The sequence below is a fragment of the Wyeomyia smithii genome, chromosome 1 (assembly GCF_029784165.1).
Source record: "Wyeomyia smithii strain HCP4-BCI-WySm-NY-G18 chromosome 1, ASM2978416v1, whole genome shotgun sequence".
Taxonomy (NCBI): domain Eukaryota; kingdom Metazoa; phylum Arthropoda; class Insecta; order Diptera; family Culicidae; genus Wyeomyia; species Wyeomyia smithii.
In genome coordinates, this window is record NC_073694.1 from 185865141 (window position 1) to 185885636 (window position 20496).

Below are 20496 nucleotides of genomic sequence, written 5' to 3' on the forward strand. Positions count from 1 at the left end.
CTTTGGTTTGTACAAACCGCAACCCGTGTTAATGACCTTTTTGCGTGATGCGAAAAACGATGCGTGAACGCACGTGTTGAGTCATTTCAGGAACCGAAAGAGTACGAACCGTTCGAGATAAGGAAGGAACCACAGTATGAACTTTGTTGACCTGTTTTCAGCGTGATGTGGTGATGAAGTTTTTTTTATTTTACATGCATTCGACCTGGAAAAAGGAAAATAATTACTTTTATTTCTTATTTCTATTTCATAGATATATTGCCATTATGCACCCATTGCGGCACCGAACGTCTCGCAAGAAGGCTCGCCTGTTCCTGCTTATCATCTGGGTCCTTAGCTGTGTGCTGGCTGCGCCCTGCCTGATGTATTCGACTGTAATGACGAAGCGGTGAGTTTCCGAATAGAAATATTACTGAAAAATGATCAGTCAATGACGCACTGATTCGTAGCTACTTTGAAATGTTTCGTTTCATTACCGAAAGTGGCAAATTTGTCATTTTTTTGAAGTAGAATACTTCTCTCAGGAAGTTCGGCTACATAGGGATGTGAAATGAAAATCTAAAACCGGAAAAAGTGAAAAATATGTCCAATTTCAAATGCTAATAAATCGGTTAGTATTCGATGGATTTCCTTCGTTCTGGCAGCAATAGATTGGAAAATCTTCCAAGATTCTTCCCAAATGAAGAGAATTGTAATTTTATTATTCAAATGTATGTCTAAACGAAAAATTCGACCTCTGGTTGGTCGTTATATGATTGCTTCCCAAGCACGGTCGACAGAATCATATAGCTTCCAATTGAAAATATGCTATTTGGCCTATATAAGAGCCTGTTTTAGCCGAAGCCGCTCATAATAGTTCTAGACAGCGACAACAGCAGTCATCCCTTAGCAGCAGCAGTAGCAGAGCAGTGGATATCAGCGTTAGGGGATAGCGACCACAGCACAGCTGTGGAGTAGCAATGGATACCGCACTAGTTGCAGCGGATCTCAGCATCGATAGCAGCTGGACCAGCTGATGCAGGGGCAGCGGATACCAATGACAGCGTATAGCGGCCACAACTGTGGCATGGCTACGAATAGCGTAGCAGTTGCAGCGGGTATATCTGACCATGAAGCATTTATGCAATAATTGAATGAAAATTGCAATTGCAGCAACCGGCCTTTTTCAAGGCTACTAAATGTTTTTGGAAGAGCATAGTGAATGGTTATTAATAAACTGCAACTGAGGTTTGATGCTGGCAAATGCACAACAATGTGATGTTTATTACGATTTGTTGATACTGTGCATAACAAGCGGTATATACGGAACAAATCCGATTTCAAACAGAAAATTTTGGTACGTTCTGCTCACGATGCTGAGTCTGTTTTAGAAAATTCACAACACTTCATTAACAAGGATGTAGCGCCTTGAAGAAGACGGTTATGGTTAGACATCACAGCAGAATTTCGACCTTTATACTCATGTCTACCATCGGCAATATCAAACACGCAACAATTTACTTCCATGCGACACGGGGACGGGAACATTTTCTTCTTCCAAGCCGACACAATACATATTATAGCTTAATGAATTGTCTTAATGAGAGCTCTATCGGTCCGGCTCGAAATAATGTCCACAAGAAATCGTTTTTGTATATCTGTGTTGCGAAACTGAGAAAATCTGTAGGAACTGAAAATAAACTGAAATGAATGAGATGTATTTTTCGTACATGAGTATTACGCCATAGGAAATAAAATTTTTCGAACGTTGTAGAATGGTATAACTGGAAACAATTTAGCCACACCTATTTTTCAGTTATATCATGCAACTGAAGTTTGATGCTGCTGCAAATGCACAGCAGTGTGATGCTTATTACGATTTGTTGATACTGTGCTTAACAAGCGGTATATACGAAACAAATCCGATTTCGAAATGACTGACACGCAAGCAGCCAAGTTATCTTTCTTGTAAAAGTATTCTACTTCAACCTTGCGGTCGTGGCTTAGCACACAACCCTCCTGTGATTTTTTATTCTCAAGCAGCTCAAGTTATGTCGGAATATATTTTCATTTCACAGAAATCGTTGACCAATCAACGAGATTAATGAGCTGATGAGCAAATACACAGGCCATTTATTATTGCATTGACCAAACAAACACTCATCAATTGTTCAAATTGAATTAACATGCAAATTCGCCTAGGAGATAACCAAAACAACTCTCCATAAATAAAATGAAAATGATTTTTGTTTTTTTCGATTGTTTTTTCGCTGCACGCGTTTCCGCAATGGAGCCTATGGCCAATTAATTTGGGTGTTTTCTGGGAAAAACAACTAGAGGAAGGTCAAAAAGGTTTTTCAGTTGGATTATCTTCACCGGAGGCAAACAGTGGTATGGCAACCGTAAATTTACGATTATGTCGTTTGAAAATAAAATTTATCATTTCGTTTTATTGATTTTCCTGTAGGCAGGATTAACTAGAAATCAAAATTGAATGTCTTACGACGAAACGTTCTCGGCATCAGAAAATCCAGATTCGATTGTCGAATCCCGTGAAAAACAAATTTGTTCGTTTTTTTTTCACATGAATGTTTTGCTGTTTTTAAATAAATAAGAAGAATTTTATTTTTGACTGGCTTCTTGAATTTCAGAAAACACATTTCTTACAGAAGAGATCTTTCATAGTTATTTGTGATAGAATTGCAGTAAAACGTAAAGGAAAAAATCTATCAGTGCTATTCCTCTATCTTTTAACACAAAAAAGTAAGTATTTTTAACATATGAAAACCTACTGTACATATGCTCGCCGTACTCTAATATGGTTGGATTGGGACAAATGGAACCTACAAGAGTTTATAGTACTTGAGCTTAAAGTATTGACATCATGATTCTACTAGCTCCTTTTTACCTTATACGTTCTTAAAATTATCGAAAAAACAAGCTAAAATATGCTGTAACTTTGTAAGGAAAAGTTCTAGAGACGTGTGGTCTTCAACAAACACGTGTGTTTTGTGTTCTAGAATGCTTCTTTAGAACAGCGTTTTCATGTAAAATGTAACTAATAAAGTAAAATAAGTTAGGTACAAAAAACTAACTTTCAAGTAACTTTTCTATGAAATATTCTGTAACTCGGTACCTAATGAAGACAGGAATTTCGTTTGTGCAAAGTTCAGCGAAGTTCTTGAAGTTATCGAAAGAATCCCAAGGGTTGTATGCAAAGCCACGACCGAAGGGTGGAGGTAGAACTACAGAAGGTTGTTTGTTACATTACTTGTCTTGAATATGTTTTAAATTTTGTGCAAAAGAGGAGTTGAAGTGCTACCGAATTTCACTTTGCACATACATCACCGAACAGGAATGAAACAATCACTATACAACGCAAACAAGTTTCAACAGTCCAAAATATATTCATAGTCCATGCAGAGTAAAACAACATTTTATTTTAAATTCCAGTGCAAAATAAGATAATATTAAGTTTTCAATAGTTTGTTTGTTGTCCTTATAAGGATAATTTTTGTTCAATTTATTATTAGATAAAATGCTGACCGCATCTGTGTGCTACCCCGACAAAGCTGCTTTTACATTGAAAATTTGACGGCCAATATATATTTGAATGCCAGCATTCCAAAACGTTTGTGTGTCGTCAAAATACGGCAACTTTTCATTAGAGGAAGTGCTAATGTGTGCTAAGTGCTAATGTACCCACTACTGATGCTGCCCACTACCCCACAAAGACAGCATTTTACTAGAGGAAGTGCCGTTGCATAAGCTGGTGCTGCCACTATTAATGCTGATACCCGCTGCCACTGCTGTTTGCTGCCATTGCTGTCCGTTGCACTGCTGCTGCTGATGCTGCTAAGAACTGTTGCAGTCGTTGTCTAAAATTAATATGAGCAGTTTCTTCTTCTTCTTTTTATTTGTTACAAGAACTTTAAATTTTGTAATTCAATCGTCTCCGAATGAGCAGTTTCGGTTGAAACAGGCTTTTATATAGGCCAAATAGTACATTCCGAATTACCAGGTCTATAATTTTTTCGACCGTGCTTGGGAAAGCAATCATATAACGACCAATCAGAGGGTCGAATTTTGCATTTTGATATGGTTTGACTATTTTTAATAGTACAATAGTTCGAATGATTAAAATATAATTTTCTGAATTTTGGAGAATTCTTAACAGATTTTTCAATCGATTGCTGCAAGAACGAATAAAAGCCATCAAAAGTCATCCGATTTATTGGCATTTGAAATTAGACATATTTTTATTTTACATCCCTATGTAGCCGAACTTCCTGAGAGACGTAGTTCTATGTCAAAAAACCTGAATTAATCCACCTAGTGGTGAGATCCAGCCTTTCTCATTCAAACTTTATAATTTGTTGAAACAAATTTACCAAAAAAAAACTTCAAATTTTCGAAAAAAATTACATCTTGATAATTTCTATTGGGTTTATAGTTTACTCTAGATAATAAAAATGGGTAGCTAACAGCATTCTTTTTTTTTGAGTTTTTCTATACTTTTTAACATATTCAATAGTACTTAAATATAAGTGACAAGTTTGAGTTTTGCGTGGGTTTGGGCGCCAACTGTGCCAAAGTCACTGGCATGTTTGATATCGCGAAAGAGGCTAGGCGCAGCCATAGATCAGATGACAAAAAGGAAGAAGAGGAAAATAAAACCCAGGAAGGACAACTTTACGGCGCAGGGATAGCTGACTGAAGCTAATTAAATTATTAGGGGCTTTATTATTGCGATTCTTAAGATTTATAGCATTTTGAAACTTTAAACGCGTTTTTCTCAAAACCATGTTTTCAAAATCGGCGAGCAGTAGAATTGAAAAAGTATACATCCGATTGAATTGAAATTTTAACTGTAGCTTCTTCATTAGATTATCTAGTGAAGTACACACAATTTTAGCGATTGATTAACAACAACTAAAGTTATAAACAATTAAAGTCGATTTTTTTTGTCGAAACAGAACTTTTTTTTCAAACCGTTGCCATTTTACGAAGAAAAATTCTAAAAATATAATCATCACTTCACTAGCGACACTTATGTAGTTAATGAAAAAAATTTTGTTTTGGTTATAGGTGGATCTGGGCACGTCTTCTACTGCTCGCCGCGGAACAACTTGAAAAAAAAAAGCGGTTCACGGCAATCGCTGCACAGCCACCATTTTGTAACAAAAATAGCAATAAAACTATTTTTTCTATTCTGCAAGAGTTGCTCAATCCAATGATATATTATTTATATACCTTACATCTCAAATGTCCTGTAAAAAAATTCATGAAAAAAGGCTTGTTTTTTGAGCATTTGGTAGATATTACCCCGTAAGAAGTTAATTTTAAACAGTTTTGTTCAAATGAGTTATGTTATCTTTGAGATAAGAGACTTCCGTTTTTTTACAACTTGATACATTATGGTTAAAGTAGAAATCTGACTGTAATAAAACAATTTAGAATCTTTCGGGCAACAACGCTGAAATCGGTCCAGCCATCTCAGAAGAAAACGGCGGCAGACCAGCTTGCGGCTGAAAGCCACCTTAATAAAGCAATAAAAAAATCTCCGAGGAAAATCAGAGAGTCTTCGTCTTCGGAGTCTTTGGAGTACATTACTTTTCATGACTTTTGAACCACATATCTAATCATTATGAAATTCATTCAGATCGGTTTTGTAGTTTCTGTGGTAATGAAGTATTGTGATTTTCACATATTGGTACATAACGGACAAAGTTACAGCTTGATTACAGTGTAAATAAATAGTTTATTATGTGTAGGTAGCTAGACCTTTCATTTGACACTAATTTTGTGAAAATCTATTCAACCAACTCTAAAAAATGAGTGAGTTTTAGCAGTCTTTGGAATATGTTTCCTTTCAAAACGTGATTTCACATTTTCATACATAACGGACAAAGTTTCAGTCCGATTACAAAAAAATCAATAGGGTCTTATGGGTCTAGACCTTTCATACAATACTAATTTTGTGAAAATCGGTCCAGTCATCTCTAGGCACTTTCAAGGCAGTCTTTTCATTTGACACCAGTTCGTTAAAAATTGGTTGCGTAGTTTAGGAGATAATAAAGTTTCGTGATTTTCACATTTTAAAACACAGTGCCTAAACTAAAGGTACGTTGACAATGAAGTTCAATATTACCCTTTAGGGCTACTAGATCTTTCTTTTGCAACTGATTTCGTGAAAATCGGTTCAGCCATCTCTGAGAAATGTGAGTGAGCTTAAGAAATCTTTGAAATATGTTTCTTTTTACAACGTTATTTCACATGTTTAGAAATAACGGACAAAGTTACAGTTCGATTCTAATAAAATTCAATAGCAATCTGTAGGGCAACTAGACCTCTCATTTGCAATTGATTTCAGGAAAATCGGTCCAGCCATCTCCGAGAAAAGTGAGTGAGAAAAAAAAGTTGCACATACACACACACACATACACACATGCATACATACAAACAGAAAATGCGCAGTTCGTTGAACTGAGTCGAAAGGTATATGACATTCGACCATTGGGGCCACTTTTATACCTTTGGTTTTGCCAGTGATTGCTATACCTTTCTAGGAGAAAGGCAAAAAGCTAAAATATGATATAACTTTGTGAAAAAGTCCTGGTCGATGGTCTTTGGTAAAAAATTTTTAGTAAAATTTTCATAATTTTCATGCGGGTCATTCATACAAACAATTTTTCCAAAGACGCTATTAAGGTATCATGGAACTAAGTTCCACATTTTGCCTTACTGGACCACTGTGCGCTGCAATGATAGACGACTAGAGACTAGTGGCGCTCTGCTTCACACATACTATACGGTACTGTTACCTTTACCAGCATGTTTTTCTTCAAGACATCAGTTTGTATTACATTCTAACAGTAACAGTTAACAGAGTTGTTTAAGAATTCTAAAAAGAAAACCTTTACCTTCGAGACATCAAATTAGTTCAAGTTCATGGAGGCAAACATAAATTAACCCGTTACTGCATATAATCGCATACCAGTCCCATATGCATTTTCATCGTTTTTGCGTTAAATATCAGATTCCCTCAATTTCTTGCTTTACTATCGATTAAGGATTAAAAAAGTAGGTTTTATTCCAATATGTTAGGAAAAAATGTTAGGTCAAATTGTCTCATCTTAAACATAATCGCACATCAGTCCCACCAAATATTTCTCCGCAGCCTATGTCATATTTTTTTCTTTAATCCATATAACAAATATTTGGTGTTATTTTTCAAGCTTTTTCTGTTGAAAATCATCAGGTAATCAATCAAATCAAGTTTGTTTCAAAAAAATTCCACACAAAAGTTAATTTCAAGTAAACACTGAAACTGCAACTTTCTCTGATAGCTCGTTCGAGAAAGATTTCTGCATGGTTCGTTATTATAAAAAAATGCACCAAATAATCTGAGTACACCGTTCGATTCGTTATGACGTCCAGAATGTCTGGTCAAAACTTCACAATCATCGTACGGTACATTTTTGAGTAATGCTCTTTTGAAGGTCGTAAAGTACAAAAAAGTGATCGAAAAACGACGAAATAATTATTGTATAGCACGTTTTTCAACCACCATTTTATGAGACAACTTCCAAAATAGTTTCTACACATTCCGAGGGTTATATTTCAAGACATTAACAATTGGTGGAAAGATTTATTTGAAAATCCCACAGTGCACAGTGGTCTAAACTCGAAAAATCGTGATCATCCTAGGTTTGACTGGGAAAAATGGATTTTATGTGCTTAATGTCTTCAGCAAAATTGTTTCATAGAACAAGGCCTTACTTTTGGCGTTTTTAGTTTTTCGATCAATCCACCTAACAGTTAGATGAAAAGATTATTTTTTCTAATTTTCAATATTCCAGGTTGCTTCCTTCAGCAAAGTTTTGGAAAATTTAAAAAATAAAAAAAAAAAATGCTGAATACTGCGATGTCCTATCTGTACGTTGGACACGACGAAATAGAGTTATTTGTGGAACACCCCTCCTTAAAATCAGTTTTTTGTCTATACTTTTATCTGTAATGGTTTGATGCATTTTTTATAAAAACGGTCTGTGGGAGCACCGTGATTCTTGGCTTCGTCTATCAGAGGGATGATAGCCTTGAGCAACGCTTGTTTCTGTTAAGTGTTAATTTCCCGTGGATGATCTGCTCGCTTCAAATGATCGTTCAAATTGAAATTGTCAGAACTCTGAACTATAAACAGCTTGTATCTTTTCTTCACCGTCGGCTTCTGTGAAGTCACTGTTGTAAAGAAATTGGAAATTTCCCTTCCTAAAAACCACTTTAACAATCTGCTAAATGCACGGGGTAATGCGGACTAATTTTATTCAGCCCGTATTGCGAAACGCTGAAGACGTACGAAAGGAAATTGTCCAGCAGCATATCCAAGACTTCAATCGTAGATTGTGCTTCTTTAACGACGACCGTAAGGTCGGGGTATGTAATGGGTGGCCATTTCCGCCATTCTCCATGCAGCATAGAAGCTGTCTGCGGTCATTAATATTTGCCCATATTCAAAATACTTGCGAGAAATATGACTAATCCTTCACAGAGCGGTTGAGAGTGAGACTGGTATGCGATTATTTTGCTACTCGATGGCGATCTTGTTCAGCTGACCATGGGTCGAATTATATATTTCTAAGTATTTAATCAGCTTTTAATCAGCCGTTTCTGGAGAATTGAATCAGCTACCTGGTACATTCGGCTTCCTAAATAGCCGAACAAGGGCTTAATAAGAAATAGCTCTACCATTTGAACAACTTTTATACATGCTGATCGATTCTGTAAAAGCGAGTATTCATTCTCTGACAGCTTGTAGAAAAACTCTTTTACAGCCAACAGTAGCTGGCTTATAGTCTAAATAAGCGCCTATATGGCAATTCCATGGTTAAAATTGCACATTTTGTCTTTCTGAAAAAGTGCTTTTTCAGCTTTATCACAGCTACGATAAATATAATTCAAAATAATAATTCGTCTTAATTAGACAATTTTTATTATTTTTTAGGCGATTCGAACACATCCAAATCTTTCGATTTTTTGCACTTTTGTGTGCATTTTTCATCGTTTATTTCTATAATATTGTTAGCGAAAAAATTACCTTTTTAGTATCCAATTACTTTACTGCCAGTCTCGAATCTCGAACTCGTGCTCATGAGGTTGCTGATAGAATGCGTTGCCAATTCGTCTATCTTGACATATATGCATACGTATCGATTTAACCCGTACATCTATTTCGAGTTTATTTCATAAACAATTCTACGTTGGTTGTATATAAACTGAACTGTAGCTGAACAAGCGCTCCCGCATTTTGTACAAATGCAGCTGAGCGAGCGCTTTAGCATTTGTACAAAATGCTGAATTTGCTATTTAGACTATTTGCTTGCTTCTGTTGGCTGTAAAAGAGTTTTTCTACAAGTTGTAGAATGAATAATCGCTTCTACAGAATCGATCAGCATGTATAAAAGTTGTTCAAATGGCTGAGCTATTTCTTACTAAGCCCTTGTTCGGCTATTTAGGAAGCCGAATGTAACAAGTAGCTAATTTTGTTCTCCAAAACCGACTGATTAAAAGCTGATTTAACACTTAAATAAACATTATTCGACCGATGTGCAGCCGTCAGCTGAATTAGATTAGTTATAAAAGCACTTATTTTGCCAAAAAAATGTTTTTGGGAAGTATCAAGAAGCGTTTATTCAACCAGTTTTTTTAGTGTTTAATTGATGTTGTCTAATAGCTATTTTTTAAATTGAAATAGCGCTTAACCAGCCAACAATCAAATAGTGGCGTGGAGTATTTCACGAATTTTTTTAAACCTGAATTTTTTACTTGTTCAGCTGATAAATCAACCTGAGCGTTGTATCAATCCGTTTCACCTGCATGCGGGCTTTATTAAGCTCTTTCGAATTTTACCCGTGTATGTACCCTCATATAGAATGCAAAGACGTAGTCCTACGTCAAAAAACAAAAAATAAATAAAGGGAAAAAGTTAAAACCAGAACGGTTTGTTTGATGTCTGGCGAGGTTGTAGGCAGTAATTTTGTCTTTCAAGTAAAACAAAACACCACGAGATTTTGTTTTCAGAAAAAGACAAAACTTATAGGGTAAACGTTCCTATATTCAGCTCATCACGCCTTTTTGATCAATTTATCGTCAAATTTTACCATATTTTTCACGTAAAACTTTCAACCACATGACAAAATAGAGAAGTAAATAGCTTTTCTTTCAAAATTTGTAGAAATTTGACGGTTAATTGGACAAATGAGAGAAATAAGATGATTATAGGTGCACCCAGCTGTTGAGATGAATAATGGAGCGATTACCCTAAATCGATAAACCCATTTTTTAAAATTTTGATTCTTTTATGAAAACCACACAATGTTAGCTGAACATAGGTTATCATACTACAGCGAATATGAACTTCTGAAGTGACCTAGTGCAGGTTGTAGGTCTTGCTGAGTGTTACATTTGCTCATACTAGAAATTTTCCAAACACCCCTGTTATGGTAAAAATACCGTTTTTTGGACCTCGGCACATACAACTTTTTTAACTCGGTCATTTCTCAACCGATTTTCAATGTTGCTGCAGTTTTGGAAAGGGAAAAGATAGAGCTTTAATTTTATATACAGATATGAACTATATTCATAAAAAATGTTGAGGTATGTGATTGTTTACATTTTTTTACGAAATTGTTCTAATTAACTTGAAATTTTCGACTTATTGTCTAAGAGAAGTACTGCAAATACACTGGCATTGATTGAATCTAGACCAGTTGGGTTGGTTGTGAGTGGATCACACCACCTCACAACCATCGATACCTACTTATGTCGGCGTTGGGACTCGAACCCAGGCGTTGAGCGTGGTTGGCGGAGACGTTACCAACCACGCTAGGCTCCCGCCAGTTGAAGAGGTTGTTTATGAGACACGACCGCAAGATTAACGTAGAATTACGACAGTCTGTCTTTTTACAATTTTTTCCTTTTTGCAATAGGTTTGGGAATACACTCGATTGGGGTTTATCAATTTAATGGTGTGAAGCGCTATATTTTTTCGTATATTATTTTTGCTTTAAAATGAACGAAATCTGTTGGAAACTGACTAAGTTTGCATTTGAGAATGGTATAAATTACAACCGACCCTGCTCAGGGCCACCAACACGTTCTTGAGGCAATGTTGAATTTTTCTTGCCTTGCAAATGCTAAAATTTGCAGTTACACATGATGAACACACTTATTTTATTTCACAACAGTAACAACACTGGCAAGTTTGTTCAATTATGATTTCGGATAACTTTTCGTTGATGATTCTAGTTCTCTCGTTTTCTCTAGTAGAATTGCCTGCCATTTCCAATAATTCTGCAGCTACCGAAAACTCCATAACAGCCGCCAGATAGACAGGTGCCTAAGTATCAACGCGCCCAGCGCGATCGGTCAGAAATTGAAACCCGGCTTCATGGAATGAATTGTACATAAAACACAAAGCGCGCATTCCTAGTCAACTAGTTATATTCTGTCGACCTTGTTAGGAAACGAAGCACAAAGCGACCAATCAGAGGTCGAAATTTGCGGGGTACGTGGTGGGGAGCCTGAGAATAAATCCATGCTAAAGTCCTTTGTCAACCAAATGGCCTGATTCTACTAAGATTCGAACCCACGACCATCCGCTCACCAAGGCGGACTCTGTAACCTTGGGCTACGGAGCTCCCCTAAATTTCAGCTTAATCATACATGATTTAGTGGTTCCTCAAAGCGCCTACAATGTTGGTGATTTGTTCCTCAAAAATAAAAATCCCTAATAAAATATTATTTTTAAGATACCCAATAAACATTACCATAATTTACATGTGTTTTGGTGAATCATTTTCTTGTTTATTAGGCATCTTGAAATAGATTTTTTATTAGAGATGTCCATTTTCGAGGGTAAAAACTTCAAAACTTTGGACACTTTGAGGCACCCCTAAATTTGACATGACCATTTTGTTTTGTGTAATGAGCAGTTTTAAAATAACTTTGAAAACAATGCATGCGCTAAGATTCAAAAAGCGGTATTTTGACCATAACTCCAAATTTTAGGAGTGTTTAAAAAATTTATAGTGTGAGCGAATGTTTCAGAAGTTCTTGCACTTTTTTTTTTCATTTGTAGTACAGTGTAATTGTTCGAACTCAAAGCAATTTTATTGACAGTGTTTTTTTTTTGAGTACAACCTTATTATCTATTATTTCGCCGAATACACTTCATCGATCAAATAAACTGTTTTGGTTCCAAAATATATGAAATCATCATTCCAAATTTCAGCCAAATCGGAAATTGCGATTTAAAAAATATTAAAATTGACTGTTTTTTCATGAAATTGCTCTGAGAAATATGAAATAAATTACACTGGTAGACAAAAGCAAAAAAAAGTGCTGCCCAAAAGCTCGAAATAGCTGCCCTAGATAGTTTATAGCTTTTTAACCATTCCTGTGAATTTTGGTGCCCCTAGTCATTACCAAAACGCGTCAATTTACGGGAGTGTTCGGATAGTAATTGCTTGCCGGGTTCGTCGCTTCATCGTAATGTTCACGAGAAAACTTATTTAAGTTTCTCGAAAAATGTTAGTGGCTGCGGACACCAAAATTCACTGGAATGGCTAAAAACTTATAATCTATTATTTTTTCTAGTTTTAGCTTTCGGGCCACATCTGTGTTGACCAGTGTTATTTACTCAATTACGCTCTATTTTCGCTTCTTATTTTCGCGACAGAAACGTTAAAAAACCATACAATTTAACAACAATTTTTCCAATAGTTGTTGTGAAATTGTTGCGTATTTCAATTATGTTATAAACGAATGTAATTTTGTATAGATAGCTAATGTAGTTTTTTTTGTAAATGATGTTTGCTAATCCAGCACGGGCGTTGTTTGCCTACGGCCGAGTTTTCCTTTAAATAAATGCGAAAGATCATAATTCTGTGTTGATGTTTTCACCTCAAAAAATTAACATTAGAGAATAACCGCAACTGATGAAAAGACCTCTTTCCTGTTTCTGCTATATCTGCCCGTCGGCCTCTTCTGTGTAAATGCTGACCCATCGTTGACTTTGTGGCAGCTTTCTCCGGAAAGTGATAATACGTTTCATAGTCCTCAACCTACAATAGGTCAGATTATCCTGATATAAGTAAATTTCATTGTTTTTTTTTCTTTTTTGCTTCTTTTGCAGTTATCACAATGGAAGAACGAGAACTGTTTGCTACATGCTCTGGCCGGATGGACGCTATCCGACCTCGATGGCAGATTATATGTGAGTGTAGTACTTAATCACCAACCGCTCGGTAGCTATGTGGCCGGATGGATGTAAACCATTTTCTGTAGCAAATTTCCGAGAAACGTAATCTCTGTCCTGGTTAGGCGTTCCATTATGAAATATGGAATCATTGAGGATGCAATTTGTATTTGTTCAGCTGTGCAGTCTGCAAGTCTGGTAGATTGATAATGCTTATTTCGAGTGGGCAACAGTTATTATAACAGGTTACAATATAACGAACATAGGCACTAGGGTTGGACTAAAAAAAATGCTAGCTCCCATGCACTTTTCGTGTTCCATATGGGTCCCATAACAACTGTGTAACTTTTCAGATCGATCGGTGAAACACCCGATTTGCGCCCGATTTTTAAAGTTTCCATACGATTTTATATGGGAAAGTTCACTTTTTCAAAACTTATTCTCTAGAAATTCCCAGTTGGGTCCTAAAAATATATCGATACATGATATTTGTAGGAAATTTTCCTGGGAAAAACTCTTCTGAAGGCCGTAAGGCGCTACGATGCTTGAAGAAACAGCTATTCACCCCAAACTGATTGAATGTCTGACGGACGGCTCACAATTGAAATTTTCCAGCAACGCTGCTACAGCATGCTGCTATTGCAGACTTGCTTAAGTATGAGAAATAATTTCGCGTGGAATTAATTTTTAAAGTGTGATTTTTGCTCATAGTATCTTCGGGGAAGCCTACAAGATAAATTTAAGCGATATCATTTTTCATCACATAGTTGAATTTGCAACAGCAGCATGCTGCAGCAGTGTTGCTGGAAAATTTCAATTGTGAGCCGTCCGTCAGACATTCAATCAGTTTGGGGTGAATAGCTGATTCTACAAGCCTCGTAGCGCCTTACGGTCTTCAGAAGAGTTTTTCCCAGGAAAAATTCCTACAAATATCATGTATCGATATATTTTTAGGACCCAACTGGGAATTTATAGAGAATAAGTTTTGAAAAAGTGAATTTTCCCATATAAAATCGTATGGAAACTTTAAAAATCGGACGCAAATCGGCCGTTTCACCGATCGATCTGAAAAGTTACACAGTTGTTATAGGATCCATAAGAAACACGAAAAGTACATGGGAGCGAAAAAATAACACCATCGCAGTCTAATAGGCACTGCACAAGGGCTTTCTGGATTCTTGAAAAACCCTTTTATTTTAAAATCTGTCTCAAATTCAAATGGAAACAATTCGAATGATCTCGTACGTCAAAGTAAGTTGCTACGCTTGGACTGCTTTTGAGCGCTTTCATGCCAAATGATCTGAAAATAAGCAAAAAATTCATTGACCATTTTTTATTTGAATGAAGTTTTGAACACCTCTTTGACATAGGAAACTAGATATTCTTTGCGGGTGGATACATCTTTCAAACTCAAGAGTAATTTTCTGGAAAGGCGTAAGCATTTTAGCATAGGCATTGTTGCTCAGAAACCTGTACAAAAAAAACTGTCTAAGAATGATTTACATAGTTACTAAAAAAAATATTCTAATTTGTGAAGAAAAAAAAAAATATTCCAAATGCATCCGTTTTCAAGTTATTTTGAATTTCAGTTTGGAAAATTAGAAAATAGACATTCAATTTTTATAATTATCCTGAATTTATGCTGACATGAATCAAACATTTAGACTATTTTCTGCGCCGAGTGTCTATTATTAATGATGAAAAACATTTTTAGCCTATATACGGTTTGTTGGATCGGTATAGTGTCTTCGGCAAAGTTGTAGATAATGATTTGGTCCTTCCAAAAAAATTTGCATTCTTAAAATAGTTTAAAGTTATTTTTTATATAGAGAATAAACACTCTTTTAAAGACAAAATTATTATCTACAACTTTCTATTATCTACAAACTTCACACCGATGAAAAACCGTTTGGCTCTAAAGACATTTGTAATCACCAATACTTCTTTTACATAGCATTTTTATATAACTTCTTGAAAATGATTTTATTGTTCGGGGTTTTAGTTACCGTCTAATTTTATTCTCTTTTTTTTTATTTTCCTCGGTGAATTCTCAAAAACGCGTCGTAATCTAAAAAAAAACAATGGCACAAATTGGCATTTTTTATCCATAAAAACATCTATGTAAAGTTTCAGCCAAATCAAAAATGACAGCAAAAAAAATTTAAAACGGGAGCATTTTGCGTGGAATTGCTCTTTGAGTTTCTAAACTTCTAACCAGGTAAACACCGCTTAATTTGTTACCAATACTTGTTAATTATGTTTGCTAATTGGAACTCAAAGACTTTCAATCTTCCCAGTCGTTGATCTTTTGATGTAGATTAATAAGCAGAGAATATTCCATTGCCCCCTTAGAAAAATAATCAATCATGATCTCTAGGATATTTAAGTAACGTTTCGATTCTACCCATTTGGATTCACCAATCAAAGCGCTACCCGTCGTCCTGTCTTTAAATTTCTTAAGAGCTTTCAGGAACAACGCTCAATCTTCATTAATCAAGTTGGGTGCAGCAACCAGGGAAACCGTGTAACCATCCGTGACGCAGGTGAATTTCCGCGCGAATGTAAAGGGAGGAAAGGTTGCGCCACACTCATTTCTTTTATTAGAACCGGGAGCTTAATCAATTGTGCTGAGAGGATTTCAAATTTAAATGTTGGAGTGTTTTCGAGACAATAGTGTGGAAAAGGGGGAGGAAGCTGTCAAGCATCGCTACTCAGAAACCTCAGGTAGGCGATTGGTACTCGAAATTAGCACCACGCACAGATAATTGGCAACTCGTTCCGCAGTACTGTACAGGAACGCCACCCAGAGGGGGCCCAATTTTTGCTTCACCTTGGCATTGTGCGATGATATTGATTTAGGTATAGACATAGGATTGATATAGGTGTGGTGCGTGTGTTTGAAAAAGGGTAGTTTTTGGTGGATGTAGAAAATGTGATGCTGAGTAGGGCACCTATTTTAGGCAGCTTATGCAGTCTCATGTGGATTGAGACGACAAACTCTAATTGTGCAAGATGAAATACAAACATAAGTATATCTTTTTCTCTCTCAGCACTTGTTTTCAGATCATAAAACTGATTTAGCAAACTTTGACAATAATCAATTAAAGTTCCCCATTCCGCGTCGAACACTCGACAGAAACGGACGTGCAAAGTGGTCGTTATATTACAATCCGGTCCGTGTGTACGAATAGCCAAACAAAAGAGTACATTTTTCGCGCTAAAGGCCAACTAGATTGTGGGTTGTGTCGCTACGTTCTGTACCCGGCTCGCAACTTTGGCTGTATTGGTGCAAAATACCAGCTGCAGTTTTGATCTGTGCACAGTGAATAGATCTTTCGAGTTCAAGGCCATCAATTGACAGTCGAGTCGTGTCGCTGTGCTGAGTGATCTCACACCCGGCTCACTGCTGGTGGCTGTATTGGTGCTGCTGTACTGGTGCTGCTGGCTGCTTTGGGTGCAGCTTCGAACAATCGGACAACCACTGCTGGAAGGAAGAAGTAAAGACGTACGTGTTCTTGTCGGCGCTAGTGCGCTAGTGCGCTAGATTTAGCGCGATGGATATAGATCCCTCGCCTCCCGTGCCACCATCCCCGAACCCCTCTAACCCTGACCCTTCTGTTACCCCCTCCCCTGTTCATTCTCCAGTCCCTCCTCGCCCCAGGCTTTACCCGGACGGATCTCAACAGGGCAGCTATACTGTTTATTTTCGTCCAAAGGCAGGAGTGAATTCAAAGCGATTAAACATACTGCAAATTTCTAAAGACCTGACGAAGGGGTACAAGGCCGTGACCGAAATTTCCAAGGTCCGACCTAACAAGCTCCGTGTCGTGGTCAGTGATCTGGCACAGGCCAATGCTATCGCTTGCTCTGAGCTCTTCACACGCGAGTATCGCGTGTACATACCCGCACGAGACGTGGAGATCGACGGTGTCATAACCGATTCGAGTCTGTCCGTCGAGTGTATTTTGCAAAGTGCTAAAGGGTGCTTCAAGAATAGCACATGTCCCGATTGACGATTCACCAGCGGGAACATCTTATGCCAATCCTGGGGAGTCTAGGAAGAGAAAAAATGTTTCTTCTCCTAAACTTCCCCGTAAAGGTCCTGAGATTTTCCAAAGTATAATAAAAAGTACGAACAAACCAAACAGTGCTGCGGAAAAACCGAAGCAAACTCCTCCTGGGCTTGCAAATTTAAAGTCCCAGAAGGAGTTCCCAGCACTGCCAGGAACATCTAAAACCCCAGTTGTTCCTTTTGCACTCGCAGTTGATGAAACAAACTCTGGATTAGTGAAATTTTCTGACTGGATTTTTAAAACTTTCAATGTACCCGATCCAATTAAAATTTTTCTTACAGCATTCCTCCCAACAGTTAGATCATTTTTGAAGCAGTTGACTGCCCAATGGCCCCTTCTTGCAGCGATTGTATCCTTCGATGCCTAATTCAACTGCGTATATGAAGGATTCTATCTCTGTCTTACAGTGGAATTGTAGAAGTATTTTACCAAAAATTGATTCGTTTAAAGTTTTGATAAATTTAAACAAATGCGATGCATTTTCCTTTTGTGAAACTTGGCTTACTTTAAATATTGATCTCAACTTCCATGATTTTAATATTATTCGCCTTGATCGAGACACCCCATATGGAGGAGTACTTTTAGGGATTAAAAAGTGCTATTCTTTCTATCGTATTAACCTCCCCTCGTTTCCAGGCATCGAAGTTGTCGCATGTCAAATGACAATACAAGGTAAAGAGCTTTGTATTGCCTCAATATATATTCCTCCCAGAGCACAGGTTGGGCAACGGCTGCTCTTTGATTTAATAGAACTTCTTCCCTCGCCACGTTTGATTTTGGGAGACTTCAACTCTCATGATGTGGCTTGGGGTTCCCCTTACAATGATAACCGCTCCTCTTTAATCTATTACCTTTGCGATGACTTCGACATGACTATTTTGAACAACGGTGAAATGACACGTATCCCGAAACCTCCAGCGCGCCCAAGCGCTTTGGATCTATCTTTATGTTCGACGTCGCTACGGTTGGATTGCACATGGAAGGTAATCCTTGATCCTCACAGTAGCGACCATTTGCCTATTCTTATTTCAATTAATAACGGGTCGACTCGCATGCGACCAATTGACATTCCGTATGACCTCACACGGAATGTCGATTGGAAGTTATACGAGGAAATGATTTCAAAAGCGGTCGAGTCGATTTAACATCATCCACCACTTGAAGAATACAACCTCCTCGCGGGCTTGATTCTCGACGCCACGTTGCAAGCCCAAACGAAGAAATATCCCGGCGTAACGATCAAAGAACGGCCTCCCACTCCGTGGTGGGACCAAGAGTGCTCCGATGTCTACACGCAAAGATCCGACGCGTTTTTGGCCTTCCAGAAGGGAGGTATACCCGACGACTATATACGGTATTCGGAGCTTAATACCAAGCTTAAAAGTTTGGCTAAAGCAAAGAAACGCGGATATTGGCGTCGGTTCGTGAACGAGACGTCGAGGGAGACATCGATGAGCACTCGTTGGAACACAGCCCGAAGAATGCGGAATCGCGTAACGGTCAACGAAAGCGAGGAGTCTTCAAGTCGGTGGATATTTGACTTTGCCAGGAAAGTATGTCCGGACTCTGTTCCTGAGCAAAATATTGTTCGCGATGCGTCTCCGGGCCACGACGCGATAGAATCACCTTTTACGATGGCAGAATTTTCAGTTGCCCTCCTGTCCTGTAACAATAACGCGCCTGGGTTAGATAGAATCAAATTCAACTTGTTGAAGAATCTACCCGGCAATGCCAAGAGGCGCTTGTGGAACTTGTTCAATAAGTTCCTGGAGCAAAACAATGTACCGCAGGATTGGAGGCAAGTGAAGGTGATCGCCATCCAAAAATCAGGGAAACCAGCTTCTGATCACAACTCTTATAGGCCGATTGCAATGCTATCCTGTATCCGGAAATTGATGGAAAAAATGATACTCCGTCGTTTAGACCATTGGGTCGAATCAAATGGTCTACTATCAGATACTCAATTTGGCTTCCGCCGTGCCGAAGGGACGAATGATTGTCTTGCGTTGCTTTCAACAGATATTCAGCTGGCGTATGCTCGCAAAGAACAAATGGCGTCTGCGTTCTTGGACATTAAGGGGGCTTTTGATTCCGTTTCTATTGACATTATTTCGGGTAAACTTCACCGACAAGGATTTTCTCCAATTTTGAACAATTTTTTGCACAATTTGCTGTCCGAAAAGCACATGCATTTTACGCACGGCGATTTGGCAACTTTTCGCATTAGCTACATTAGCTAATATTCGGCACACGTGTTAAATTAGCACATGGCTATAGGTTCTGATGCAGGTGCATCGACAAAACCCGCCAAAAACGTAATAAAGGGCGGAAGGCAATTTTAGGATGTAAGAAAGACATAGTATCAAAGATATCAAGCATGTAGATGAAATCTAAAGCTAGCCAAACCACTGTCGGTTAATTATGAACGTTACTTTATAGTTACATGTCCAATAAGTTCTGTTATGTCATGGCATTACCATCAAAATTAGGTTGTCAAGTGATGGAATAAAGCAGTACCTGTTGTACTTCATTGAGGATAGACTATGAAAAAGTCAAGAAAATAATGGGGATTATAAACCTTTTTGCTCGAGAGACTAAGCAGTTTGGTTTTTTTAAAGTGTGTAGCAATTTTTGTAAGCATTGAAATTGTAACTTTTCAATAGTTCAGTTATTCGATAACAAAAAGTTGACCGAAACCGTAATAACGAACATTTATAAAAAAATTGACGAAAACCGGCTGTAACTCGCCAAAGCCGTTTTATGCAAAACATCATATCGAGTTTCAAGTTTAGCTTATGGCGCGTGACAAGCCGCACTCAAAATCTGTCCAACTTTCTCCCTATTACTCAAAGCTCTAATAAAATTTACAAAAATGTTCTCAAGAAGGTGTACTCAAAGATAAAGCAATATAATTTTTTTTCGATATTTTTAAAAATAGAAAAGACATTTAACCTACACAAGACATGCTGCACATATTATACCCCAAATTAATTCTTTAAGTATACTACGACGTTCAAGATGTACGGAGAAAGGGATAATTATTTTGCTGATACGTGAAAATTTTAGCTGTTTCAAAAAAGATAAACCCATTCCCTACGAGAGACATTCAAACTTTGATTCAAGTTCAACAATTATACTTGAAAATTTTCACGATGAAATTATTCAGTAAGGTATAGATTGATCTTA

General features: G+C 37.4%; 1 protein-coding gene across 3 annotated transcripts in view; it reads left to right on the forward strand.

The window, feature by feature from the left end:
* LOC129733885 (tachykinin-like peptides receptor 86C) overlaps positions 1-20496 on the forward strand; it is a 230652-nt gene that overhangs the window by 134844 nt on the left and 75312 nt on the right. For all 3 annotated transcript variants that reach the window (XM_055695465.1, XM_055695466.1, XM_055695464.1), the window contains exons 6-7: positions 254-388; positions 13175-13255. In XM_055695465.1, the coding sequence (XP_055551440.1) occupies positions 254-388; positions 13175-13255 (216 nt within the window). The remainder of the gene's footprint in view (positions 1-253; positions 389-13174; positions 13256-20496) is intronic.